Source organism: Vulpes lagopus, chromosome 6, assembly GCF_018345385.1.
Source record: "Vulpes lagopus strain Blue_001 chromosome 6, ASM1834538v1, whole genome shotgun sequence".
Taxonomy (NCBI): Eukaryota; Metazoa; Chordata; class Mammalia; order Carnivora; family Canidae; genus Vulpes; species Vulpes lagopus.
The window spans coordinates 114,125,725-114,150,180 of record NC_054829.1 but is presented as its reverse complement, the minus strand read 5'-3'; the positions used below and the strand labels follow the sequence as shown (position 1 = coordinate 114,150,180).

Below are 24,456 nucleotides of genomic sequence, written 5' to 3'. Positions count from 1 at the left end.
AGTACTCGCTGTCAGTTATTTTGAAAAGGTATTGTCTAATAGATCATGCTTGTGACAGATTTAATATTTCAAAATCTAACAATATTTCTGAACAACACATACTGACTAAATAAGGATCTGCTTCTCTTTGAAGTTAATAAACAAATATGCAGCCTTGAAGAATTGCATTTAAGTTCTTTAAGGAAGCAGAGAATAATGAAAATAATCTCCACAAGTTCACTTTTGTGAGGCATCTGTAAATTTGGTATCTGGATTTAATTCTTGATCAGTCAATATAAGTTTATTGCCATTTATGACCTCAGTTTCTTAATTCATAAAATGAGGATTGTAATAAATATATTAGAGATATTTTTGAAATTAAAGACCATCTACATCACAGCACTTCACAAATGGTAGTCCTATACAAATAGAATTTCAATATAACTACAAATGACTCAACTTTTAAAAAGAAGATGATTGCCAACACATACAGTGAACCATCTGAAAAAACATGGTAAATGTTTTATATGACTCCTTAGATCTAAATATCTATATTTATCTTGAACTTAACCATAAAATAGATATAAAATGGGTAAAGCCATGTCATTTAGATGCCATTTACTAAAAATCCTAATGACACGAGTGATATAGCTAAGTGCATAGCAATTTCTATTTATTGTTTATTTATTGTTTGTAAGGAGAAAGTTACCTGGTGCGATGTTTTCTGGGTTTGGGGGACTCCGCGGATCTGGGGTGTTGGGAGGAGTAGACGGGGCTTGTTGTGAGCCACCTTCCAGGTTGCTTCCATCCAGTTTCCCATTCTGCATGGCAATGCTGTGCTGTATGTGACCAAGAGTAAACGCTGCTGAAAACTCAAAAATATTAGATGCACTAATAGGAGATACATACGTGCAAAACTCGATTTGTATCTAAAATTTAAGTACAGTGCCACTTCCTTGTTTCTTGGGACCTCAATAATTTATACATAGTTGATTGAGCTATTGAATGAGAAATTTTACTGATATTAACCTAAGATATGTTTAATGATGACACTCCAGTTAATAATAATTCATTGAACCTTACTATGTACCAGACACTATGTCTAAGGCTTTGTATCAATTATTTAATGTACTGTTCACAAAGTCCCTGTAAAGGTGAATCTATTAAATTTTTAATTCTTTATTAATCTAATAATATAGAGCATACTGGCCAAACATTTGGCTTTGCCATTGTTACATTACTGTTTTGTTTATAGTGGGATTTAATTATATTCTTTAATTTGTCTTGTTTAAAATTTTTTTTTAAGATTTATTTATTCAGAGAGAGAGGGAGAGAGAGGCAGAGACACAGACAGAGGGAGAAGCAGGCTCCATGCAGGGAGCCTGATGTGGGACTCGATCCCAGGTCTCCAGGATCACACCCCGGGCTGCAGGCGGTGCTAAACCACTGCGCCACCAGGGCTGCCCTTGTTTTAAAATTTAATCTGAAATGTGGACACTAGTTGTGTATAAAAAATATTTATTTTTAAAGATTTTATTTATTTATTTATTCATGAGAGACAGAGAGAGAAAGAGAGAGATAGAGACACAGGCAGAGGGAGAAGCAGGCTCCATGCAGGGAACCTGACGTGGGACTTGATCCTGGGTCTTCAGAATCATACCCTGGACTGAAGGCAGTGCTAAACCACTGAGCCACCCAGGCTACCCATAAAAAATATTTATACTTGAAGCTGCATAGGTGTGTAAAAGGAAAAACTTGAGATTTCTAGGAAATCAAATGCTTAAAAGAGATGTTTGTCTTCCAAGCTATAGGTGAATTTGTTTTACTATTATAATTTAGGATTTATTCTATGACGATAATACAGCACTTTTAAAAACAATTTGAATTTTAATGGAGAAAAAAGACATTGTAATACGTATTATCCTCAGAAGCATGACTAAGCCTTATCTTTATAATAAAGCACTGTTTTAATTATATTGAAAAATGTGTGTTTTAAAAAGAAGCCAATCTATCTAAAAAGTACATAGAATCAATTTTTTTTAACTTCAGAAAGAAAAATTTAGTGAATAAAAACCAATTTTGACTTTTCTCTGTGTGACATAAACACAAAATATATTTTCAGATGCTTTTTCACTTCTGCATTTATTTATAACATGATATGGTGAAAAATAATTTTTACATTTTATTACTTAAAGATAGTTTATCCTTATTCTCAGGCTTTCCCCACCCACAGCCACTCTCCAGGTGCCTTTTACATTTGGCTTATTCTTTGTGGCACCGTGGGGAAAGCTGCTATGGAAATGATTAGGGCACATGTTAGCAATGGTGAGCTGGCTTGTAGAAAGGGGCAAAAAAGCATGAGAGGTCATGTTTATTAGGTGAGCACAAGGTCTTGAGTACTGGGCAGAAGAGTTTACACTTTACTCCACAAGCAATATGGTACAATTTCCTTTTTTTTTTCTTAAAGATTTTATTTGTTTCTTTGAGAGAGAGACAGAGACAGAGACAGAGAGACAGAGATAGAGATAGTGACAGAGAGCACAAGCCCAGGAGGAGAGGGAGAAGCAGATAATTTGCTTAGCAGGGAGCTCGACTCAGCTCTTGATCACAGGACCCTGGGATCATGACCTGAGTAGAAGGCAGATGTTTAATGAACTGAGCCACCCAAGGTTCCTCAAAATTTAGAACAATTCCTAAAGACTGGTGTAATACTGGACTCAGAAACATTAGTATTTAGCATTTTGAAAAGAGCCATTATCCTAAGTGTTAGACTTATTTGACTAGATTAGTATCTTTTCTCACTCTGAACTGACACCACCACATAAAACATTAGTTATAAATAAAAAGCCAGTTGAGATAAATATAGGAATATCATGCATTTGAAATTCTTTTTCGGGCAGCCCCAGTGGTGCAGCGGTTTGGCGCCGCCTGAAGCCCAGGACATGATCCTGGAGACCTGGGATCGAGTCCCACGTCGGGCATGGAGCCTGCTTCTCCCTCTGCCTGTGTCTCTGCCTCTCTCTCTCTCTCTCTGTTGCTCATGAATAAATAAATAAAATCTTTTTAAAAAAATTCTTTTTCTAAGTTCCTGAAATGCGTCCATGAAATGCATTGCACCTAAACTTACAAATCATCCTGTCTATGGTAATTTAAGATTTGTATTACTGACTTTCTTTGGAGACTTTTCCCTGGGAATTGGGGACCAGGACAATCAACTGCTTCTAGCTAGTCATTAAGTATCAGGAGACACCCAGTACCTCTATTGTCATCGTTAAGTATACAAACAAAACCTAATAATAGTTGGGGAGCAGCTTACTTTAGTTATGACATAAGCCTTAAATTACAGAGTTCCGTCATGTGTGATTCCCTTCAGAAAAAGTTGAAATATAAATGAGAATGTATTTCTTTTTAATTTCAGTTAGGTTGACCCTAAGCAAAATAAAACTAGAGCAGCATTTTATAGGTAATAACCATAGAAGTTATAAACACATGGATAATGTCTATTACATGATTTCTATTGAAATATCAATAGAAATAAAAGGATTTTCTAAAAACCCTGTTCTATAATTTGTGCCAAATACATAGTAGAAGTTATTTTTTGCACAAAATAAATATATTTTGAGAACTCAGTATATTTAATTTAGTACTATTTTAGAATTACTTTTTATACTATACTTCCCCTTTCCCCAGTATTATTTAAGATTTTGAAGGATTTCAAAAAGCCCATAGTTACATAGATACATATGTAGTCTTTATTATAAAATGTGGATTATTTTCCTCAATATCATTTTATAATGATTTATAGATGATAATTTTAATTATCATGAATCATGATTCATGATAATTATCTTCTATTTCATCTATAAGATGATATATCTTCTATTTTATCTATAAGATGGTAATTATCTTCTATTTTATTATTTTTTTAATGCTCATTTTCTTCATCCATTTTATTTTTTGCCTGTTGATGTAAGAATTTCATCACTTAAGGGCACCTGTGTGGCTCAGTCAGTTAAGCATCCAACTCTAGATCTCAGCCCAGGTCGTGATCTCAGAGTCATGAGTTCAAGCCCTGCATTGGGCTCCATGCTGGGCATGGAGCCTACTTTAAAAAAAGATTTTAAAAAAAGAATTTAATCAATTCATGAACTAGGGCTTCAAAATTAGCTTGTGTGGAAATGAAGAAATGTATCTTAATTTAAGAAAGCACATTTCCTGTTATTATTTATGTCATAAGGTTTGTGTGGCTTGAATTTGTCAGTTTCTCAGCAGTGGTATAAGACCAAAGCTGCCCTTATTTTTTTAATTTTTAAAATGATAATATTTCAAAAAATGGCATTAAATTACCAGGGAGTTGGCTTATATTTTCATCTAATGATGTCCTAAACATTTTAATAAAATAAGAAATGTATATAGAGTTAAATAATTATTTTGAGGGAAGCAGAAAAAGCTCATTTCAAAAAATGTAGTCAATAAATTAGGAAAATATGACATAAATCATTTTTTAAAATTTTTTATTTATTTATTTATGATAGTCACAGAGAGAGAGAGAGAGAGAGGGGCAGAGACACAGGCAGAGGGAGAAGCAGGCTCCATGCACCGGGAGCCCGATGTGGGATTCGATCCCGAGTCTCCAGGATCGCGCCCTGGGCCAAAGGCAGGCGCCAAACCGCTGCGCCACCCAGGGATCCCGACATAAATCATTTTAAGATGATTCAAGAAGTAGACTATAAGTAATATTTTTTTCTATCTTTCAATGTTATTTTGTTTCTCCTTCACTTACACAAAAGCTGTATTTATTTATCTTTGAGCAACCAGTATTGTATCTAGAACACAGTAGGCACCCAATAAATATTTGTCAAAAGTATAAATAAATGAATGGAAATAGATCTGAACCTAACATTGTTTTTAAAAATCCTATCCTATTAATAAGACTTGCTCCAAGTTGTAATCTAGTGCCTTGATAAAGCAAATAATATAATTATATAATGTGACTCACTATTTTCCTCAATGATCATTTGAGGTCATTTTTAGAATTAAACACAAATTGTTAAAGAAGGCACTTTAGAGAACATTTGAGTCCATTTCCTTATTTTCTAAATATAAAAAGAGGTCCATGAAACCAAAGAAACTTTTAAATTGACTCAAAATTGCATGACTATCCTGGTTTCCAGCCCAGTTTCCTTTAATTACACCATGGTAAGTGTCAGTGCCAAGAATTCTAGAATTCTGAGATCTGGAATTCAGTCTTCCTCATTATGTGTTGCTTAAGACAAACCAATACACTTCCTTGAACACTACTTTCCTCATTTCTAGAGAGTAGATTTCATCAGATTTTAGAGTATGTTATGTAACTTAATGCCATACTAGTTCATTGCATACATTATTATTGTTTATTGCTCTGAGTTGCTTATCAGCATTTAATTGTTTATTTCAATATGCCTATTTTGGACTATTTTATCTATTTAGTGTTCAACCTTCTAGCAATATCGAAGGCATATTCTCACATTTTTTGTTTAATCAGAACATTTGGCCACAGGTTATTGTCAATAACATGAGATACTGGTGATGACGGAATATGTTGTGTTCATAAGGATATTTAAAAACTCATTGTGCCTTCCCCCAGACTTGTAGTTAAAGTGCAGATTAGAGATGTAAGTATAAGTTATGAAAACTGGATTTATTCATTTATTCAGAAGTCTAGACTTGAAGATGACTTCTCAAAGAATTTCCTTAAGCCACCTTATTCTATACTACTCCTTAAAGCTGCTCCCCTGTTGTCATTATTAAAAGAGTATGATTATATAATTAGACTCTATCAGCTGGGATAGGGATTATTTTAGGCTTATACCATATTAGCTACAGACATTTTTGATAAGTAGATATTAGACATAATTATAGGGTAATATAACATCATATTTATCCATGACTTGAAGTGAAAAATCATCCCTCACAAATATAAATACTATATTTCAGTAAGATTTGATGTCTAACTGAATTCATATTTATAACTAGACTTTATCTATGGATGTTGAAGGATGCTTATTAGTGTGAAAAAGAAATTATTTAAGTTATCCCCTTGTATTTATTGTTAACCAGAAAAACAGATATTTTGAATGACTAACAGTGTTTGTGGGTGTGGATGTTAGTTCTGTAATGTATTTTAGTAATTGTGATGAGAGATCTCAGAGAAGCTAGTCTGTTTGTTGTAAAGAAGTGAGATGTCCACTTAAAACAGCATATTAGTGATGGCAGCTGGCAAATGTTTGAGTTTAAATTCACAAATAATCTTACAGACTTCCCATAGCTATAGAAAGAAACCCTCAGTAAATAAAACCAAAATTTATTGTAGTCACCACCACCTCTTCAAATTTAGAATCAATGCTTTATTCCTTTTTGATTCTTCATGCCTGGTATTTTATTTTTAAAGCCAATTCACCAAAGCTAGTTGTTTTCCTACTATGAACTTCTTCCTCTACAGTCTCTCTACATGACAGTTTAAAAGAATATCGTATTAATGCAATTTATAAACTATAATGTAATTAATTTGTTCATTTGTTTATTAATTTGGAGCTGAGAAAAACTTTTATCTAAAGAGTTTTGTCCACCTTGGTTTTGTTGTTAATAGGAATCAGACTTCCCTACACGATGTGGAATAAATGCCTTGAGTGAGAGAAGCTCAGCTATGTAGATCTCAGGCACGTTTCAGTGCCAGGATGTACTCAGCCAATAAAATGCTTATGCTTACTTTGTGGAGTGCTGTGTGCTTTGGAAGTGTTTCACCCCAAACATTTAACTAGTAGAGATAAGACCATGGAAACTTTTAGTTCCACCAATCTCCACTCCCTCCCCCTCCTCTTAGCAGAGCAGACCAGCTTTTCAGTGCCAAATTTATGGGTTTGCAGTGTCCCTACTGAACTAAAAAGATACTCATAACATATATAATACTTCTTTTGTTTATTCATCTAAACTATTTATTATCATGAAAGAAAAGTCTAACAGAATTAACAGAAAAAATATGTTAAATAAATATGTAGAATACTTGTTTGGGAATATAGTGACACATATACACTTAGAAATGCTACCCATTTATTTAGATACCACATAGTCAACTTATACCTACATTAATTTGTGCTTTAGATTCATACTGGAAATTTTCAAATGTGTACTTATCAGATCTTCTTTGTCGCATCTTAAATAGTCTGGCGCCACGGTTACTGAGATGGGATAATTCTTCCAACATGATATCTCTGGGGATGCTGACTTTTTTGCCCAGGTGCATGCCATCTACATCTGTAAAACAACATTCATGTGCATGAAACCCCAAGGTAAGCATTTTTAAATGCTTAGCTAAATTCCATAATTTATTGCCTGCTATATTCTAGTGTAGTAGGTAGATAGAGACTCTTTACTCAGACTGGGTTGAATCCTAGCTTCCTTACTTTCTAACTGTATGATTATAGATATGATACTTATTTTTCTAAGCCTGAGGCTTCTCATATTTACAATGTGGATAATTCCTACTGAATATGCTTGATATGAAGATTAAATAAAATGTTACATATATAAATCACTTAGCTATGATACCTGGCACGTAAAAAGAGCGAATGAAAATTAGCTAATAAGGCTATTAGTATAATTTAGTGTTTCCAAATTTAATGAATTTTCAAACAGCACAGCTTATAACTGTTTTAATATGTTCTGTTTGGCACCCCACATTTTTATGTGTGTTTGAGCTATCTCTATTACTCAAGTACCTACCCTCCATCCAGGCCACTCCATTTCCCTGTCTCTGTCAAAATACCATTCATTCTGCAGCTACCACCAAGGAGCCCAGTATATAGTAGGCAGGTGGTAAATATTGAATGAACAAGTCCTTCTCAATCCAGCTTAAGTGCTATTTCTGTGAATCCCTTCACTAAATCTCTATTCATAATTATTCATGCCTTTTTCGTATTCCCATAGCACTGAATCACAATTACTTGATTCCATTTTACTTATTTAATGGTTTGCATTTCTTTTTCATGTTTTAGCATTTGTGTCTCCCATGCATTAAATATAGGAGATATCCAGCAAATGACTCTTATTTTCTGTTTCTAGTACTAAAGGACTTTTTTTTAATTGAAAAGAATGAAGCTCTCTATTTTCTCCCTTAATCAGGAATATATTTCTGTGTAACCCACAGAATCTCTTGCCACTGTAGACTGCTAGTAAATACACAGGAAAAAAAATTGGGCCTTTAGTAAAATAAATAATTATTCAGATCGATTGAGGCAATACTCTTTGATGATGTGACAAGTTAACCCTAATAATTAGGTTTTTGGAGGTATTAGGGATGAAATAACAGAATTACTTGAATTTTCTTCTTATTTCTCTTTGGAAAAAAAACTATTTGTTTACATATTTTGATGTTACATGGAGAGGACCTCCACTAATATCAAGACTTCTGCTTCTGGGAAAATAGAGTAGATATCTTTTCCCTGTACTTCTACTAAACACAATTATAAGTCCTGGATGATATGTATAAAACAAACATAAGAAGACTCTGGAAGGTGAAGAGAAAAAGGCAACTAGCTAGGAACCTCAGGACTCAAGGAATAACATGGAAGTGAATTCTCTAGGTTTTCTTTTAACTTAATAAATCCCAGACTTGGTGCTAAGATGCTAGCAGCTCAGGCACGCCAACAAGGGCAGACAAAACCAAAAAACAAAAAACAAAAAAAAAACCGCCCTAACAAAAGACTGATCATTAGCCAAAAAGACTAGGAAAAGAGCAGCCTAGAAAAACAGAAAACTTTTGTTGGACAATAGCCATGCTACTTCAGCAAAATACCAAAGAAAAAGCATGGGTCCTATCCATATCAACAAAGCCTAAGTGAGGACTCCAGAATTTTACCCTTCTGAGGCTGTAACAAGGTGCCCCCAAATTCCCACAGGGATGGTATCAGAAAAGCCAAGGAAGCTGGGACTTACATACCTGTCAGCCAGTAACAACCTTCCCTCCCTGCAGTGTTAGTGAAGACCACGTGGTGATTTCAAACTACCACCCCATTCTGTCAGTAATTAAGAACTCTTCCCCTCAAGTTCCAGTGGAAGCCAAGTGAAGAACTTGCACTTCTACTTCCACCTGACAGTGATGAGGTGGCACTCTTTCCCTGCCTCCTGCTGAAGCAGTGTCAGACTAGGATAGATGAAAAAGAAGGCTTAAATAAGAGCAAGAGTCTTAGAGCAGAATATGAAAATTTCCAAGCTCCAGTAAAGAATCTTTTCATACCAGGAACCAGGAAGATCTCAAACCAAATGAAAAAAGATGCCAACATGAGATGACTGAAATATTAAAATTATACAATTAAGATTTTAAAGCAGCCACGATAAAAATGCTTCAAGTAGCAATTACAAAGCTCCTAGAAACAAATGAAAACATAGAAAGCTTCAGCAAAGAAAAAGTTATGGCAGGGAAATAAAAGATATAAAGACCCAATGGAAACTTTAGAACTGAAAATATATAACCAAAATAAAAGTTCAGTGGATGGAGTCACTAGCAGAAGAGAGGGGAGAAAGGGAAAAAGAAATATGTGAACTGGAAGATAAACTAATAGAAATCACCCAATAAGAACAACTGAGAAAAAAATAAACTGAAAAAAAATGAAGAAAGGCTTAGGGAATAGTAGGACTAGAACAAAAGACACAGCATTTGTGTCACTGAAGGTCCAGGAGAGTAGAAGCAAGTGAGGCTAGAAAAGTACTCAAAGAAATAATGGTTAAAAACTCCTCAAATCAGGCAAGAAAGAGAAATCTACAGATTCAAGAAGCTAAGTGTCTTGTACAAGATAAATCAACAGAATGTCACAAGACATATTAAAAACTCCTAAAAATTAAAGATGAGAAACCTTGAAAGCAGCCAGAGAAAAATGACAGCTTACCTATAGGGAGAAAAAGAAGTGAAAATGATAGTGAATTTCTCACTAGAAACCATGAAAATCAGGAAAAAGTGGCACAAAGTTACTGAAAGAAAAAGGAAAAAAAAAACCTGTCAACTCAGAATCTGATATCCAGTCAAAATATCCTTTAGAAATGGGAGAATTTGAAATATTTTCAAATAAAGGGAAACTAGGAGAATTTGTTTCCTGGAAACCTATCCTAAGACAATGGTCAGGCAGCTATAAAAAAATACCAAAGATCGGTAGCTTCTAAACAACAGAAATTTCTCACAGTTCTGGAGACTGGAAGTCTGGGATCTAGGTGCCAGCATAGTTGGGGTTCTGGTGAAAGCTCTCTTCTAGATTCCAGATTGCTGATTTCTTACTGTGTTGTCACATGGTGGAAGGGACAAGGTAGCTCTCTTGGACCTCTTTTATAAGGGCATTAATGTGCTTTCATGAGGACCCCGCTGTCATGACCTAATCACCTCCAAAGATTCTATATCTTAATACCACCACAAGGGGCATTATGGTTGCAGTATATGAATTTGGCAGGGACATAAACACTCAGATCATAGCAAACAGCTAAGGGAAGTTCTTTAAACAGAAGGGAAACAATAAAATACGGAGCAAGGAAAGAATAGAGTAAGCAACAGTGTGGGTAAATACAATAACCTTCCCCTCTCCTCTTGAGTTTTCTAAACTATGTTTGCTGTTAGAAGCAAAAATTGTAACAGTCTCTGATATAATTATAAATGAATGTAGAAGAAATAGTTAAGATAATTATATTATTAACAGAAGAGAATAAAGGGACATGAAAGTAGGTAAGTTTTCTATACTTCACTTGAATTGATAAAGTGACAATATTAGTAGACCTTGATAAGTTATGTATATGTAATGTAATCCTTACAGCAACTACTAAAAAAGTTATTACAGATGGACTTGAAATTACTATAGATAAATAGAAATGGAAATCTTAAAAATGTTCAAGTAATCCATAGAAAAATGGGAAAAAGAAAACAGAAATAAAAAACCAGAGACAACAAACAGAAAACAAATAAAATAGTTAAGCCCTAACACATCAATAATCACATTAAATATACATGCTCTAAATATATCAATTAAAGGACAAAGACTGCAGACTATATTTAAAAATGTGACCCATCTATATGCTATCTATAAGATACTCACTTCAAATAAGTGAGTTGAACAATATAGGCAAGTTGAAAGTAACAGGGTGTTGGCCACCTGGTTGACTCAGATGGATAAATGTCTGACTTTTTATTTTGGCTCTGGTCATGAGTAAAATACACCTCAACAAATTTAAGAGTTAAAATTGTACAGAATATGCTTTCTGGTTACAATGGAATCACATTAGAAATCAAGAACAGAAAGATAATAGGAAAATCTCTAAACATTTTGAAACTAAACAATATACTTCTAAACAATCCATGGGTCAAAGAGGAAGTATCAAGGGAAATTTTAAAAATTCATTGATTGAAAATAAATAATAAATAAATAAATATTCATTGATCTAAATGAAAATAAAAAGAGCATATCAAAATTCATGGGACACAGTTAATACAGTGCTGAGCAAGACATTTGTAGCACTAAATGCATACATTAAAAAAAAAAAGAAAGAAAAAGTCTCAAATGAATAATCTAAGCTTCCACCTTAAAAACCTAGAAAAAGGGGGCAACTAGGTGCTCAGTCAGTTAATTGTCCCATTCTTGATTTCTGCTCAGGTCACGATCCCAGGGTCCTAAGATCAAGCCCCACAAAGGGCTCCACCCTAGCAGGAAGTCTGCTTAAGATTCTCTCCTTCTTCCTCTACCCCTCCCCCTCCACCCACACCCCCACCAGTTTGCACACATGTGCACATGCATTCTTTCTATCAAAAAAAAAAAACAAAAAACAAAAAACAAAAAACAAAACAACCTAGAAAAAGAAGAGTAAAATCAACCCAAAGCAAGCAGAAGGAAAGAAATAATAAAAATAGCAGCAGAAATTAAAAACCAGTTAAGCATGGAGTTAGATTTTGAAAGATCAATAAAATTGACAAGTCCCTAGCTAGACTGACACAGACAAAAATGTAAAAGATACAAATTACCAATGTTAGGAACAAAAGAAGGAACTACAGGAACTACAGATACTGTAGATAGCAAATGAAAAATAAGAGAATACTGTGAACAACTTTATACATAAATTCACATAAATTTGAAAACTTAAAAAAACTGAACAATTTTTGAAAAGCACAAAGTATCACATTTCAAATAGATAATTGATTAATCTTAGACTATAAAGCAATCAAATTTACAATTTTAAAATCTCCCAAAAAAGAAATCTTCAAATTTAGATAGTTTCACTGGAGAAGTCTACCAAACATGTCAAGAATTAGCACCCAGTTCATAATCACTCATATGTTGCTCTTGGAAATTAGAATGGTAAAGCCACTCTAGAAAGTAATTTAGTAGTTTCTGTTAAAAACCTACCATAGAACTAACAGGAATACTGGGCATTTATCCTAGTAAAATGAAAGCTTACGTTCACGCAAAAAGCTATGTACAAATGTTCATAGCATGTTTTCTTAATTGAAAACAGAACAAGGGCAGCCTGGGTGGTTCAGCAGTTTAGTGCCACCTTTAGCCCAGGGCATGATCCTGGAGCCCCAGGATCAAGTCCCACGTCAGGCTCCCTGCATGAAGCCTGTTTCTCCCTCTGCCTGTGTCTCTGCCGTGCGCTTGCTCAGGCGCTCTCTCTCTCTCATTAATAAATAAATTAAAAAAAAAATTTTTAAATCTTAAAAAAAATCCAGACATTCTTCAATGGGTAAATGGTTAAAAATACTGTGGTCCATCCATATCATGGTACTCAGCAATAAAAAGTACCAAAACTGGGATCCCTGGGTGGCGCAGCGGTTTAGCGCCTGCCTTTGGCCCAGGGCGCGATTCTGGAGACCTGGGATCGAATCCCACATTGGGCTTCCGGTGCATGGAGCCTGCTTCTCCCTCTGCCTATGTCTCTGCCCCTCTCTCTCTGTGTGACTATCATAAATAAAAATTAAAAAAAAAAAAGTACCAAAACTATTGAAACATACATCATCCGGATCTATCTCCAGAGAATTCCACTGAGTGAAGCCATTCCCAAAGGTTACACACACACTCTCTCTCTCTCTCTCTATATATATATATATATACACACACACACACACACACACACTATATGTGTATATATATATATGGCTATATGTATAAGGCTATATGTATATAATAAAAGCTATATGTGTATATGTGTATATATGTGTGTGTGTGTGTGTATATATATATATATATATATATATATATATATATACATATTCTTGAAATGAAAAAATATATACCAAGCAGAATAGTGATTGGCAGGAGTCTCTTGACTGTATTAGTGACAATATTCTGGTTGTGATAGTGTAGTACAGCCTTGTAAGACATTACCTTGGGGGAAATTAGGAAAATGTTCATGATGGGACAGCTATGTATTATTTCTTACAATTACATATGAACTACAATTAACTCAAAAAAAAGGGGGGCTACGAAGCCATAAAAAGACATGAATAATACTTAAGTGTAAACTGCTAAATGAAAAAAGCCAGTCTGTAAAGGCTACATGCTAATGTCATTCCAACTACATGACATTCTGGAAAAGGCAAAAGTCCAAAAGACAGTAAAAGTGGTGCCAGGGAGTTGTGGGGTGGGGAATGAGGATAAACAGATAGAGTACAAGGGATTTTTAGGACAGTGAGACTGTTCTGTATGATACTATAATGGCAGATACATGACATTATGCATTCATGAAAGTCCAAAGATCACTACATAGAGTGATCCCTAGTGTAAACTATGGACTACAGTGCTTGTTTTTGTTTTTGTTTTTTTTTAAGATTTTATTTATTTATTTGAGAGAGAGCATGCGCAAGCAGGGGAGGAGCAGAGTGAGGGGGAGACAATCTCCAGTGGACTCTGCACTGAGCAAAGAACCCGATGAGGGTCTCCATTCCCAGGACCCTGAGATCATGACCCCAGCTGAAACCGAGAGTTGGACATTTAACCAACTGAGCCATTCAGGTACCCCTGAACTTTAGCTTTTAATAGTGTATCAATATTTGTTCATCAACCATAACAAGTATATCACACTATGGCAAGATGTTAATAATAGGGGAAACTATGTGTTGGGAGGAGAAGGGGTATATGGGAACACTCCATACTTTCTCCTTGTTTTTTCTGTAAACCTAAAACTGCTCTAAAAAATCAAGTGTATTATTTTAAAAATTTAATTAAAAAAATTCATAGCCCCTCCTAATGCAATGCAAAGCAGCTTTGTCTGCTCTCTAGTTTGAAAAAAAGAAGAAGCTATGCTTTACAATCCCCAGGGATGGCACACATTGCCTACTGAAAAGGAATAGGAGGAACAGAGCAAAGCAAAGGGGAGGGTGTTTTATAATAGTTCCCTGGGATTTGCTTGCCAGCCCTGCTGAGCTCTACAGGGAATATTCACCTTCGGTTATTTGCAAGTGTTTGGAATCTTTGTTACTGTGTGCTTGGAACATGGAAGAAGAAGCTAGGTTATTTTTCAGCATATCTGTGAATATTATATTCAATATTATATTATTATATTATATGTCAATATTATAGAGACAATGATAGAGTGGGCTCTCTCAACTTTTTTCTATATCTATATTCTATAATCTAAATAGCAAGTTCCCTTTAGATCACAAAGGATAGAAGAAACAGTATTCCTTCTACTTAGTGCAGTTATAGGAGGGGGGAATCTCCTTTTTTAAATGCTTTTCAAAACAATTTAGTTAGCAATGAGAGAGAGAGAGAGAGAGAATGAAATAGTAACACAAAAAAATAAAAAATATACAGATTTTTTCTATTTAACCTTTTCTAGAAATACATATTTGATAAAATGTAATTATATATTACAAGTAATTTTTTTAAAGATTTTATTTATTTATTCATGAGAGACAGAGAGAGGCAGAGACACAGGAAGAGGAAGAAGCTGGCTTCCTGTGGGGAGCCCGATGTGGAATTCAATCTCAGGACTCCAGGATCAATAACCTGAGCTGGAGGCAGATGCTCAACCATTGAGCCACCCAGGTGCACCTACAAATGTTTTTGTTTTGTTTTTTTTAATTAGGTTTTTCCTGAAAAACCTTTCTAGTATGAAATTTTCAGGAAATGGAAAATGTCCCAAAGCAGGCATCCACTAGAAAATGCCCAGTTAGCAATCTTTATAGTTATGGAATCTTTCTCCTTACAGTTAAAGCTACAAAGTTTTTCCATAAAGAAACCATAACAGAAAAGCAGCTTTTTTCTTCCTCCCCATTTCTGATACTAATTTGAGTCATTACAAAGGGTTAAATGAAAATAGAGATGTTAGAAAAGGAATAGCACATTATTATGTTAATTTCAATATCTTCTAAATTCCAAGCTATGGTGTAAGTTTAATTCTGTGACTCTAGACAGATATTTGAGAAAATGTTTTTATTTCATTTCCCTCTTCCTAATGGTCCCCCAATATTAGCTGATTCCACCAACATTTCTGAAATAGCCATATGACTTAAGTAGATTCCATCCTGCTGGCCCCTGTGATTTACAGTAGTCTTCTGGGTTGTGTTTGACTGGAATTGATCGGCTTTGTGATTGATTCAGAAACAAGTACAAGACCTAATCCAGGCCAATGAGAATGAATATCATGACTTTTCTCTGCAAATGCTGTGCCAAAGATGCTTTCTTTACCTTGTTACATGTAAGCACAACATAGTGAGTGGCCATCTGAAAGTATTAAAGACCCCTGGGGCCAGAAGTACTAGATGATAAGTCAGCACTAGAGCAAGCTTCTACTGGCTCACAAGAATTGACTGGTAAATTTGCAAGAATTCTGTGAGCCAGTAGTTAACTTCAGTAAACACAGCCCTAATTAAAATTAAATTATATAAATTTAATAATTAGATAAAGTATTTAAAATCAAAGGAATACTCAAAATATCACTTTCTCGGTCTTTTTACTATGTTTTGCTATTATCTGTGTTCCTGATGTTAGTTATATCTGTTTGCATGTGTATGTGTATGGTGGAAATACTATATAATGTATTACTGCACATATTTTCCTAATTCTGCATTCAGTGCCTTCTTGACAGTAGCTTGAAATCAGCTATGGTGAGTGTATTTAAACCATTGAAATTGGCAAACTCTAGAAACCAAGGCATTTCTCCCCCAGAGAACCAGTTGTTAAGTATTTACTAGCCAAGCACTAGACAGGGGAATATGTTAAGTCAACATATTTTGCATAAACAAACAAACAACAAAAGACGTATCTAAAATCTCTAAGATTTTCTTCCCTTCCCTTCTAATAGTTAAATGTAAGATGTAACTAGAGCAGGAGTTGCAAACCATCCATGAGGGGAATCTAATGTATAAACACTTTCATTACTTAAACTTTCAGAGTGAAGAACAAAGTCAACTGAGCACATAGAATCCAAGTTCAGCTGTTCCCTACCCTTTATTGCAAACCCCTCTGCAGGGTCTTAACACTGTATTTAATCTGGATGCCTGATAAATGATATAACTTATTCAGGATACATATCCTTGCCTTGATGGATTAAAGGTTGTCTTTGTGGCATTAGATCATCTATTGAAAATAATATTGCTAGACATACTTTCCTGTTGATGTCATTTATAGTGATCCAGCATTTTTCCTTTATTCTTTAAAGACTTTATAGACTTGATATATCATATTTTGCTACTATTTCAAGAATCGGTGATTATTTATGAACAGTCGAATACCTTAATTATAAATTGACATAGACATATAAGCTAAGGGTCTGGCCCATAACCAAATTAATTTCCACAAAAAGCCCACAAATTTTCATCTACTAGAAATAATAAATAATTTTTAACCAATATTCTTCCTCTGTACTGTCCTCATTACACTACTACTAGCCACTACTAGTGGCTTTTGTAGTTAAATTAATATTTAAAATCTCACATTAAAATGTTTAAATATTTTGAGTCTTGAGTATACTTTCCTTCTACCTTTCATATTGTGGAGCCCTATTACTCTGAGTATTAGAAACCAAATGGAAAATTGCATTTCCTTAAGACATGTGATCTTTGAAAATTCAATCAGCTTCTTTTTCAAAGCTTACTTGGATGCATAGTCTTATGAACAAACACTGGACTTAAGTTCCTTCCTCCAAAAGGAAACATTCTTTTTTTTTTTGCACTCATTTCAGACATTAATGTTCTGAAACTTGATCAAATGACTTATGTGTGCGTAGGTAGTTCTACGTATTTAATGTGAAATTTTGATCCTACCAAAATTAGAGTTAGATCAGTGAATCTAATTCAGTTTGTAAAGATATTCACTTACACATAATTGTAGTAAGACAAAAGATCTTTTTAAAAACGCTTTCCCCCTGATACCTTGGCAGCTGCAATTCTGGTGGACTGGGCAAAAGCAGTGCAGAGGAGTTAACTGAAACAGACTTGCTCTAGCATGGTCCTGTTGATTTACTTAGAAGCCTGAGGCCAAGAGATTTTCTCTGTACTTGTATCAGTCCCTTCTGCCTGTTGGCCTTTGCGGATTGAATAATGGTCCATAAAATATGCTTTATTGCAAAATGTAACATACATATATACATATTACATAAAAGATAATAGTCCACACTGTGATTCTGAATAATGCCTGAAAAGACTACAATTGATAATAGGGTCATAAATAACTTTTTTTACATTAAAATGTGGATTTTGAAATCCATTTAAGATTCTTTAATTTCCTGTTTAATATCTCTTTGCCTTGATTTGAGTCCTATGGCTGTTTTATAAAGTTTTCAAAAACTTACCATTAAAATATTATCATTTATATTTGCAAATGATGTATCAGATAAAGGGCTAGTTTCCAAGATCTATAATGAACTTATTAAACTCAACAGCAATGAAACAAACAATCCAATCATGAAATGGGCAAAAGACATGAACAGAAATCTCACAGAGGAAGACAGACGTGGCCAACAAGCACATGAGGAAATGCTCCGCATCACTTGCCATCAGGGAAATACAAATCAAAACCACAATGAGATACCACCTCACACTAGTGAGAATGGGGAAAATTAACAAGGCAGGAAACCACAAATGTCGGAGAGGATGTGGAGAAAGAGGAACCTTCCTGCACTGTTGGTGGGAATGTGAACTGGTGCAGCCACTCTGGAAAACTGTGTGGAGGTTCCTCAAGGAGTTAAAAATAGATCTGCCCTACGACCCAGCAATTGCACTGCTGGGGATTTACCCCAGATACAGATGCAATGAAATGCCGGGACACCTGCACCCCGATGTTTCTAGCAGCAATGTCCACAATAGCCAAACTGTGGAAGGAGCCTTCTGTCCCTCAAAAGATGAATGGATTAAGAAGATGTGGTCTATGTATACAATGGAATATTACTCAGCCATTAGAAACGACAAATATCCACCATTTGCTTCTACGTGGATGGAACTGGAGGGTATTATGCTGAGTGAAATAAGTCAATCGGAGAAGGACAAACATTATATGGTCTCATTCATTTGGGGAATATAAAAAATAGTGACAGGGAATAAAGGGGAAAGGAGAAAAAATGAGTGGGAAATATCAGAAAGGGAGACAGAATATGAAAGACTCCTAACTCTGGGAAACGAACTAGGGGTGGTGGAAAGGGAGGTGGGCAGGTGGTGGGGGTGACTGGGTGACGGGCACTGAGGTGGGCACTTGACAGGATGAGCACTGGGTGTTATTCTATATGTTGGCAAATTGAACACCAATAAAAAATAAATTTATAAAAAATATTATCATTTAATAACTGGAATTTTATAAACATTTAAGAAATGAGATTACCATTATATTGAATTACACAATTTGAATTACCCATCTACTACTGTTTATAAAATGTACATGTACAGCATATTAGAGTGAAAAAGGCCACAAAGAAACTAGCATGATAGAATAATATTGTTGGACTTAAATACTGTGATTTCTACTTGGGTGGTAACAAAAATTTAACCTAGCTCTCTGCTACTACTTTTCTGATGGATTTTATTAGAAGCTTAGAAACCTCTGGCATGCTCAGAAAATCTATGAATTCACAAGATGTTACTGCACACCAACTTCCAAAACAAAACATACTTTTTTCCTTGGGGTTATGGAATGCTAATGTATGAATTTAAACCAAGAAAAACTAATAAACTTGTACACTGAAGCATTAGGTTCTTTTTCTCCCCCAACTTTTTATGTTTGATCTGTGGTATTTAAGGCCTTCTCGATGTCTTAATTTTAACACTGATGGCTTGACTAGTTACAGTTTAAGATATGCTGATACAGGAGAAACAAAAGGGGTCCTCACATAATCTTTCATCTGAATTTCTAGATTTTATACTCTGTACTTTTCAAAGTGCCCATGTATTTTATTATCATTGTCTTTGTTATTAGAGAAACTCAAATACGCTGATGTCTGACTTCAGCACATAGCTCAATATATTAGAATAATGGAATTTTAGAATTAGATGTATCAGCAAATCCAACCTTCTCATGCTCAGATGAAGAATCTGATGTCTGGTCTGGAACCCAGGGCTCCTGGTACCATATCAACAACAGCGCTCCATTTAGAACCTGGACTTCCTGTTTTCAGACCACAAAGCTAAACTCTTTCCTGAAGTCACAAAAACAGTCTGCTCAATCCTCTTCTGTGTGCTGGGAAAAGCTGTTCACCAGTCATGTGTGGAAAAATAAAAAAACATAAACTAGAAACATACCAAAAAAGCATTCTCTGAGCCCCAGTGAAAAAAAACTATAGGGAGACTGAAGCAGCCTTTCGAGGCACTTGGTTTTCCCTGTTTCTGAAGTTCTTCTAAACTGTCAGTTTTATCTGTGTAAGACCAACGGATAGCTTATGCCCGGTTCTTCTTATGGTTATTTTAGTTCCAATTCCTTTTTTCCACCATTTCTGGACAAATGCCAATTGCTCCAGAGAGCATCCCCTTCTATTCTTACTCCCCCTCCTCTTTCTCTGTCAACTTATGACTCCCTATCATTTTGTGCTTTCCTATCTCCTTCCCTCCTCCTCTGGTATTCAAGTCTGAAAGAGTTACTGAGAGAGAAACAGGATTAATACTAGAGAATATGTACCAATTGGGAGTAAACAGCACAGGGCTGATGGGTATGAAACTTTTATAAGCCAAATTTTCATGCCCCCACAACTAGCTCATGCACAGATAATGGCAAAACATTTCTATATTTTTGTCTGTCTTTTAGAATAGCACTTGTTAGATGGCAGCAACATGACTCTCATACTTCTGTATAAAGCACAGTTTTGTATCACAGCAGTAACACAAGACAACTACTACCATCAGCTCTACTCCTTCTAATACTATGATCAGCATGCTGATAATCGTGATATTATGATATAAGAGATGTAAAAGTATTGAGCCTTAGTGTCAGGGCATACTTTCTATTAATTATTTGTTGGGAGTATGGTATATTTGCTGCTGGGACATAAGTTGACACCACAAACATAATGGTTCCATAATGAGTAACAATTTGGGGCATAGTTAGTAGAGGTTGAAAGTTACCTACATTTTTACTCATTCTATCCAATTCTATATATTTTAGCCTATATAGATAGGATTTCTCATTAATTCTTTGAGGTTATTTCTCCTTCAGATGGAATGAGTTTTCTGATGTAAAACCCTCCTTTTTTGATTCTTATATTTTCCTACCAATTGGTTTCAGAGGCTCACCAGTATAGTGTCTCTCCCAGACACAAGAACTGGAGTGAACTTCCTTCCAGTTCATGTTAAGAGACAACCAACTTAGGCAGCTTATTGTCACATTTCATTCTTCTCCAGGCTAAATGTTTTTGAAAAGTGATATAAAAAGTAAAGGAGTTGTAACATACCAAAAAATTTTTTGATACACAATATTTTGTGCATCAAGGGAGAAGGGCTTTGAAAACATCCTTCTCTGTTCAGTTTTATAAAGGAAAATCCAATCCAAGTTTGATTCACTTAGTGTTATAGTTAAGATCAAAATAGTTGCATGCTCTATCTTAAGTTATCCAGATTTTTTACTGCTGTGAAGTATGTGAAAGTTTGGAGGATTATTCCCAAAAAGGCTCCTCTGCAGTCTGTCTCATCTCTGCATCCATGATACTTCCCAAGCTTCAGATCTCTAGACACCATGTCATATACAAATAGTAAAATTCCATATAAAATGTCAGAAGAAATAAGAAAGGGAAATTATTTAAGTTGTTTCATAAAGTACTACAGCTATTTTATCTGAGATGAGTTAAGAAAGTTTGCGATCATCCTGCATTATCTGGATACTTGACCTCCAAACAAAGGCAGAGCATGTGACTCCACTTAGGGGGCTGGAAATCTACCCGTGACTTGGGAAGGAGGCTTCAGCAGACTTTACATGGCCAGGACCTGCTGGTGGTAAGATAATAATTTGGAGGGTTTCTTCCCCTTGAGAGATAATAGTATTTTTTTTAATATTTCACAAACACATAAGTTATAAGAAAAAGAAAAAGATATTCTTACCCTTGTAGGTCTATGTCAGGACTAACATAGAGTAGAATCCAACACATGATTTAAACTGGGAATACATTAAATGGATCAATTGATTAATGATTATAATACAATTAGAAAATAATTTATCTCAAGTCCAATTTTAAGGTAAATAATTTATTCTCAAACTCAAGTGTCCATCTAGTTTTTCCTTATTGATCAGGAAAACTAAAAGAAACAATTTCAAGTAAACTGCCTGAAGCAGGAAATATAAAGAAGCATAAAAATGTAAAAGATGTGTGAAGTTTTGAACTTTGGACTGGTACAAGTTTAGTTCTAGAATCTGATTCAGACCTATTTTCACTTTATTCCAAGCTAGTCTGACATCATAGTAAAACGTGGAAACTAAGTTGAATACAGCATGCTAATTTTATGTTGCAAAAAATAGAAAATAAAACTTAATAATAGGACTCTTTAGATATGACTACATTGTATGGGAGGGCCTAAAACAATCCTTGATTTGTTCTATGCAGTGTGCTTTATGGAAGGTGAAATATGAAAACACCATACTTACCCCTGTTCCTGGCTGCCCCCACCAGATCTCATGCCTTTAGGTCTCAATAGTGTTCAGGTGAAAGGTTACATTCCTTGTCAATGGAGGGGAAATAAGGAGGCACTCTGAAAACTCCACAGATATATCTGGAATGGCTCAAACCAGCCCTTAAAAACATTTGGATATTCTACTCGTTCACTTTTAAAATTGATGCTATCCTTTGCTTGCTCATAGAGTTCACTTTCCTTTATAACAATCAAAGTGCAATTTAGAAAGTATTGCTTTCTAGAGTTATTTGCTAGAACTTAAGGAAGGAAAAGGAGAGTGGAATATCATCTTGCCTCTAATTTATATTAAATTTTTTTGAGTTACACACTTTGAGACTACATAAACTTTATATTTCCTTAGACATTATAAACAAAAGTAAGTCTCTACAGAAAATATTGTATTAAACCAATTACTAAATATGAAGACTGGTTTCAGGGTTAAAGAATATTCATAATATGAACTCTAACTCAACAGCTTTTGTCCAAAAAGGATGATAAAGTATATTTTTAATGTTTTATGTAATGTAAGTAAAAGAAATCAAGATATGCCATGTGGTTGGACCATGGAGACAAGTATGAGACCTGTCCAAAAAAAGGAATTGAGAGTGATATTAACTTATAATGTGAAATGTGAAAGGCAAGCCAGGCAGAATGTACATCAGCTGTCAGATTGCTTCATTCCTTTAGAGCAGTTGTTCATCTGAAAATAGCTTTCAGATGAGAAAGGATGACTACAAAAGGATTAGTTACCATAGGCTTTTCTACACCCCCTAGAGCTCCAGGTTTGTTATGACACAATAGCAAGAATTTAAAGGAAGTAATCTATAGAATACTAAATAACATCAGGAAGGATCTTCATTAATGCGGAGCTATATTAATGCTAAAGAAGGATGTTTATTGATACCATTTCCATGGATTTCCTTCATGATGGCTGATGCTTGCTGTTTTCTCTGCTTCACCATGGTATTATGTGAAAGCATGTTTTTTTGTACCCTGTAGAAAATAAAGGAACGTTATTGAGGCAACATGAGGAACTCATTTGGAGTGTCTTATAATCATCCTTTTGAAAGAGAACATCTTTGTTCCTTACTAGGAATTTATTATTGCTTTCTACTGAGTGATTTAATATGCATTCTCTATCTGGTGACAGGGCATGTTATTCATTGACAGGCAATGTCACAGTGAACAGAAGATAATACTCAGGGTTTCAGGCCCAGTCTTATCTGCACACTTGTACAATGGTCACCAGGCAATCAGAAACAATGAAAGAGCTGCCTCCTTTCCCCTCCCTCTTGCTTTTCCATGGTTTATTTTAATCTGTCATTGTTTCCTTATTGGCCTTAATTTGTGCCAGCATCAGAGTACATCAATTCCAGCAAACTCTAAGAATGAAGAAGGACACTAGATTAAACCAGAACTCATTGGTGGTGGCCTTTTAATATTAGCATCAACAGCTGCCCTTTAAAGCAAAGAATGCCCATTTATGAGTCATAACTCTGAACCTCCTTGGACAAACTGACTAATAAAACATTTTAGGAAACAATGTACTCACCTTGCTCTTAGACTGTGCTTTTCAGCAGGGATGAATCCCAATTTGTGGAGGAAAGAGTGGAGATGGAATATGGATGGCACTTGGGCCCGATGGTTTTTATCCCTGAGCCTGAGACGGCATGGTCCCTAGCTCTGACTCAAACTGGGGACTGAGCCTTTCTGAAGAGACTGGCATCCAGCTGACATCAACTGACTATATATAGCACCAAATACTTCAGCTACTCATATCTTCCTGGCCACAGGGAGGAACAGAGAAAGATTAGGTTCTCTCCATTGTGTTTCTAGTTTGGGAGGTGGTTGAATGAACATACAGAAAGTTTTTATGGAGCACCTTCTCTTTGAGGAGATAGTGGCCAAAAGGGATTTTTAAAACTTTTTAAGATGGATCTTATGCTGCATCTTAATTAAGGTGGCAAGACACATGCATGAATTAGAACAGAATGATAGATCATTAACCATTAAAATGAAAGTATGGGAAATAATATCTATGGAGTTTCAAGAATGAGGAAAGCGATGTGGGGTGGATCAGTAGAGCCATCCCTTAAGCAGAAGTGAGAACTTATGCTAGGTTAAAAAAAAGTGGCTCATATTTGAATGATGAAGTGGGGGAGCACTTGGAAATGATGTTCAAGGTTGAACCATGGAGCTATTTGAGTAAAAGCTTAGATGCATAACTAGGTCATACTTTTTGAAGAGACCCCGTAAAGAAAGAACAGTGCCTATAAGGTTGGCTAATCATTGCAAGATCTGGTGTCAAGGATTCCTGTTTGGAAGTATGATAGAATAACAGGTTTGGAAGGCAGGCTTTGTTGGCCTCCTTGCTGGTCTTTGAACACAGA

The 24,456-nt window shown here is 35.2% G+C and overlaps 1 protein-coding gene across 1 annotated transcript in view; it reads right to left on the bottom strand.

Annotated features, from left to right (window-relative positions):
• Positions 1 to 23,773, bottom strand: part of MYOZ2 (myozenin 2) — a 43,412-nt gene extending 19,639 nt beyond the window's left edge. The window contains exons 1-4 of the mRNA XM_041758957.1: positions 23,619 to 23,773; positions 22,971 to 23,059; positions 7,103 to 7,272; positions 689 to 818 (exon numbers count right to left, since the gene is read on the bottom strand). Of these exons, the coding sequence (XP_041614891.1) occupies positions 689 to 818; positions 7,103 to 7,272; positions 22,971 to 23,046 (376 nt within the window). The 5' untranslated portion in view covers positions 23,047 to 23,059; positions 23,619 to 23,773. The remainder of the gene's footprint in view (positions 1 to 688; positions 819 to 7,102; positions 7,273 to 22,970; positions 23,060 to 23,618) is intronic.
• Positions 23,774 to 24,456: the final 683 nt, after the last annotated feature.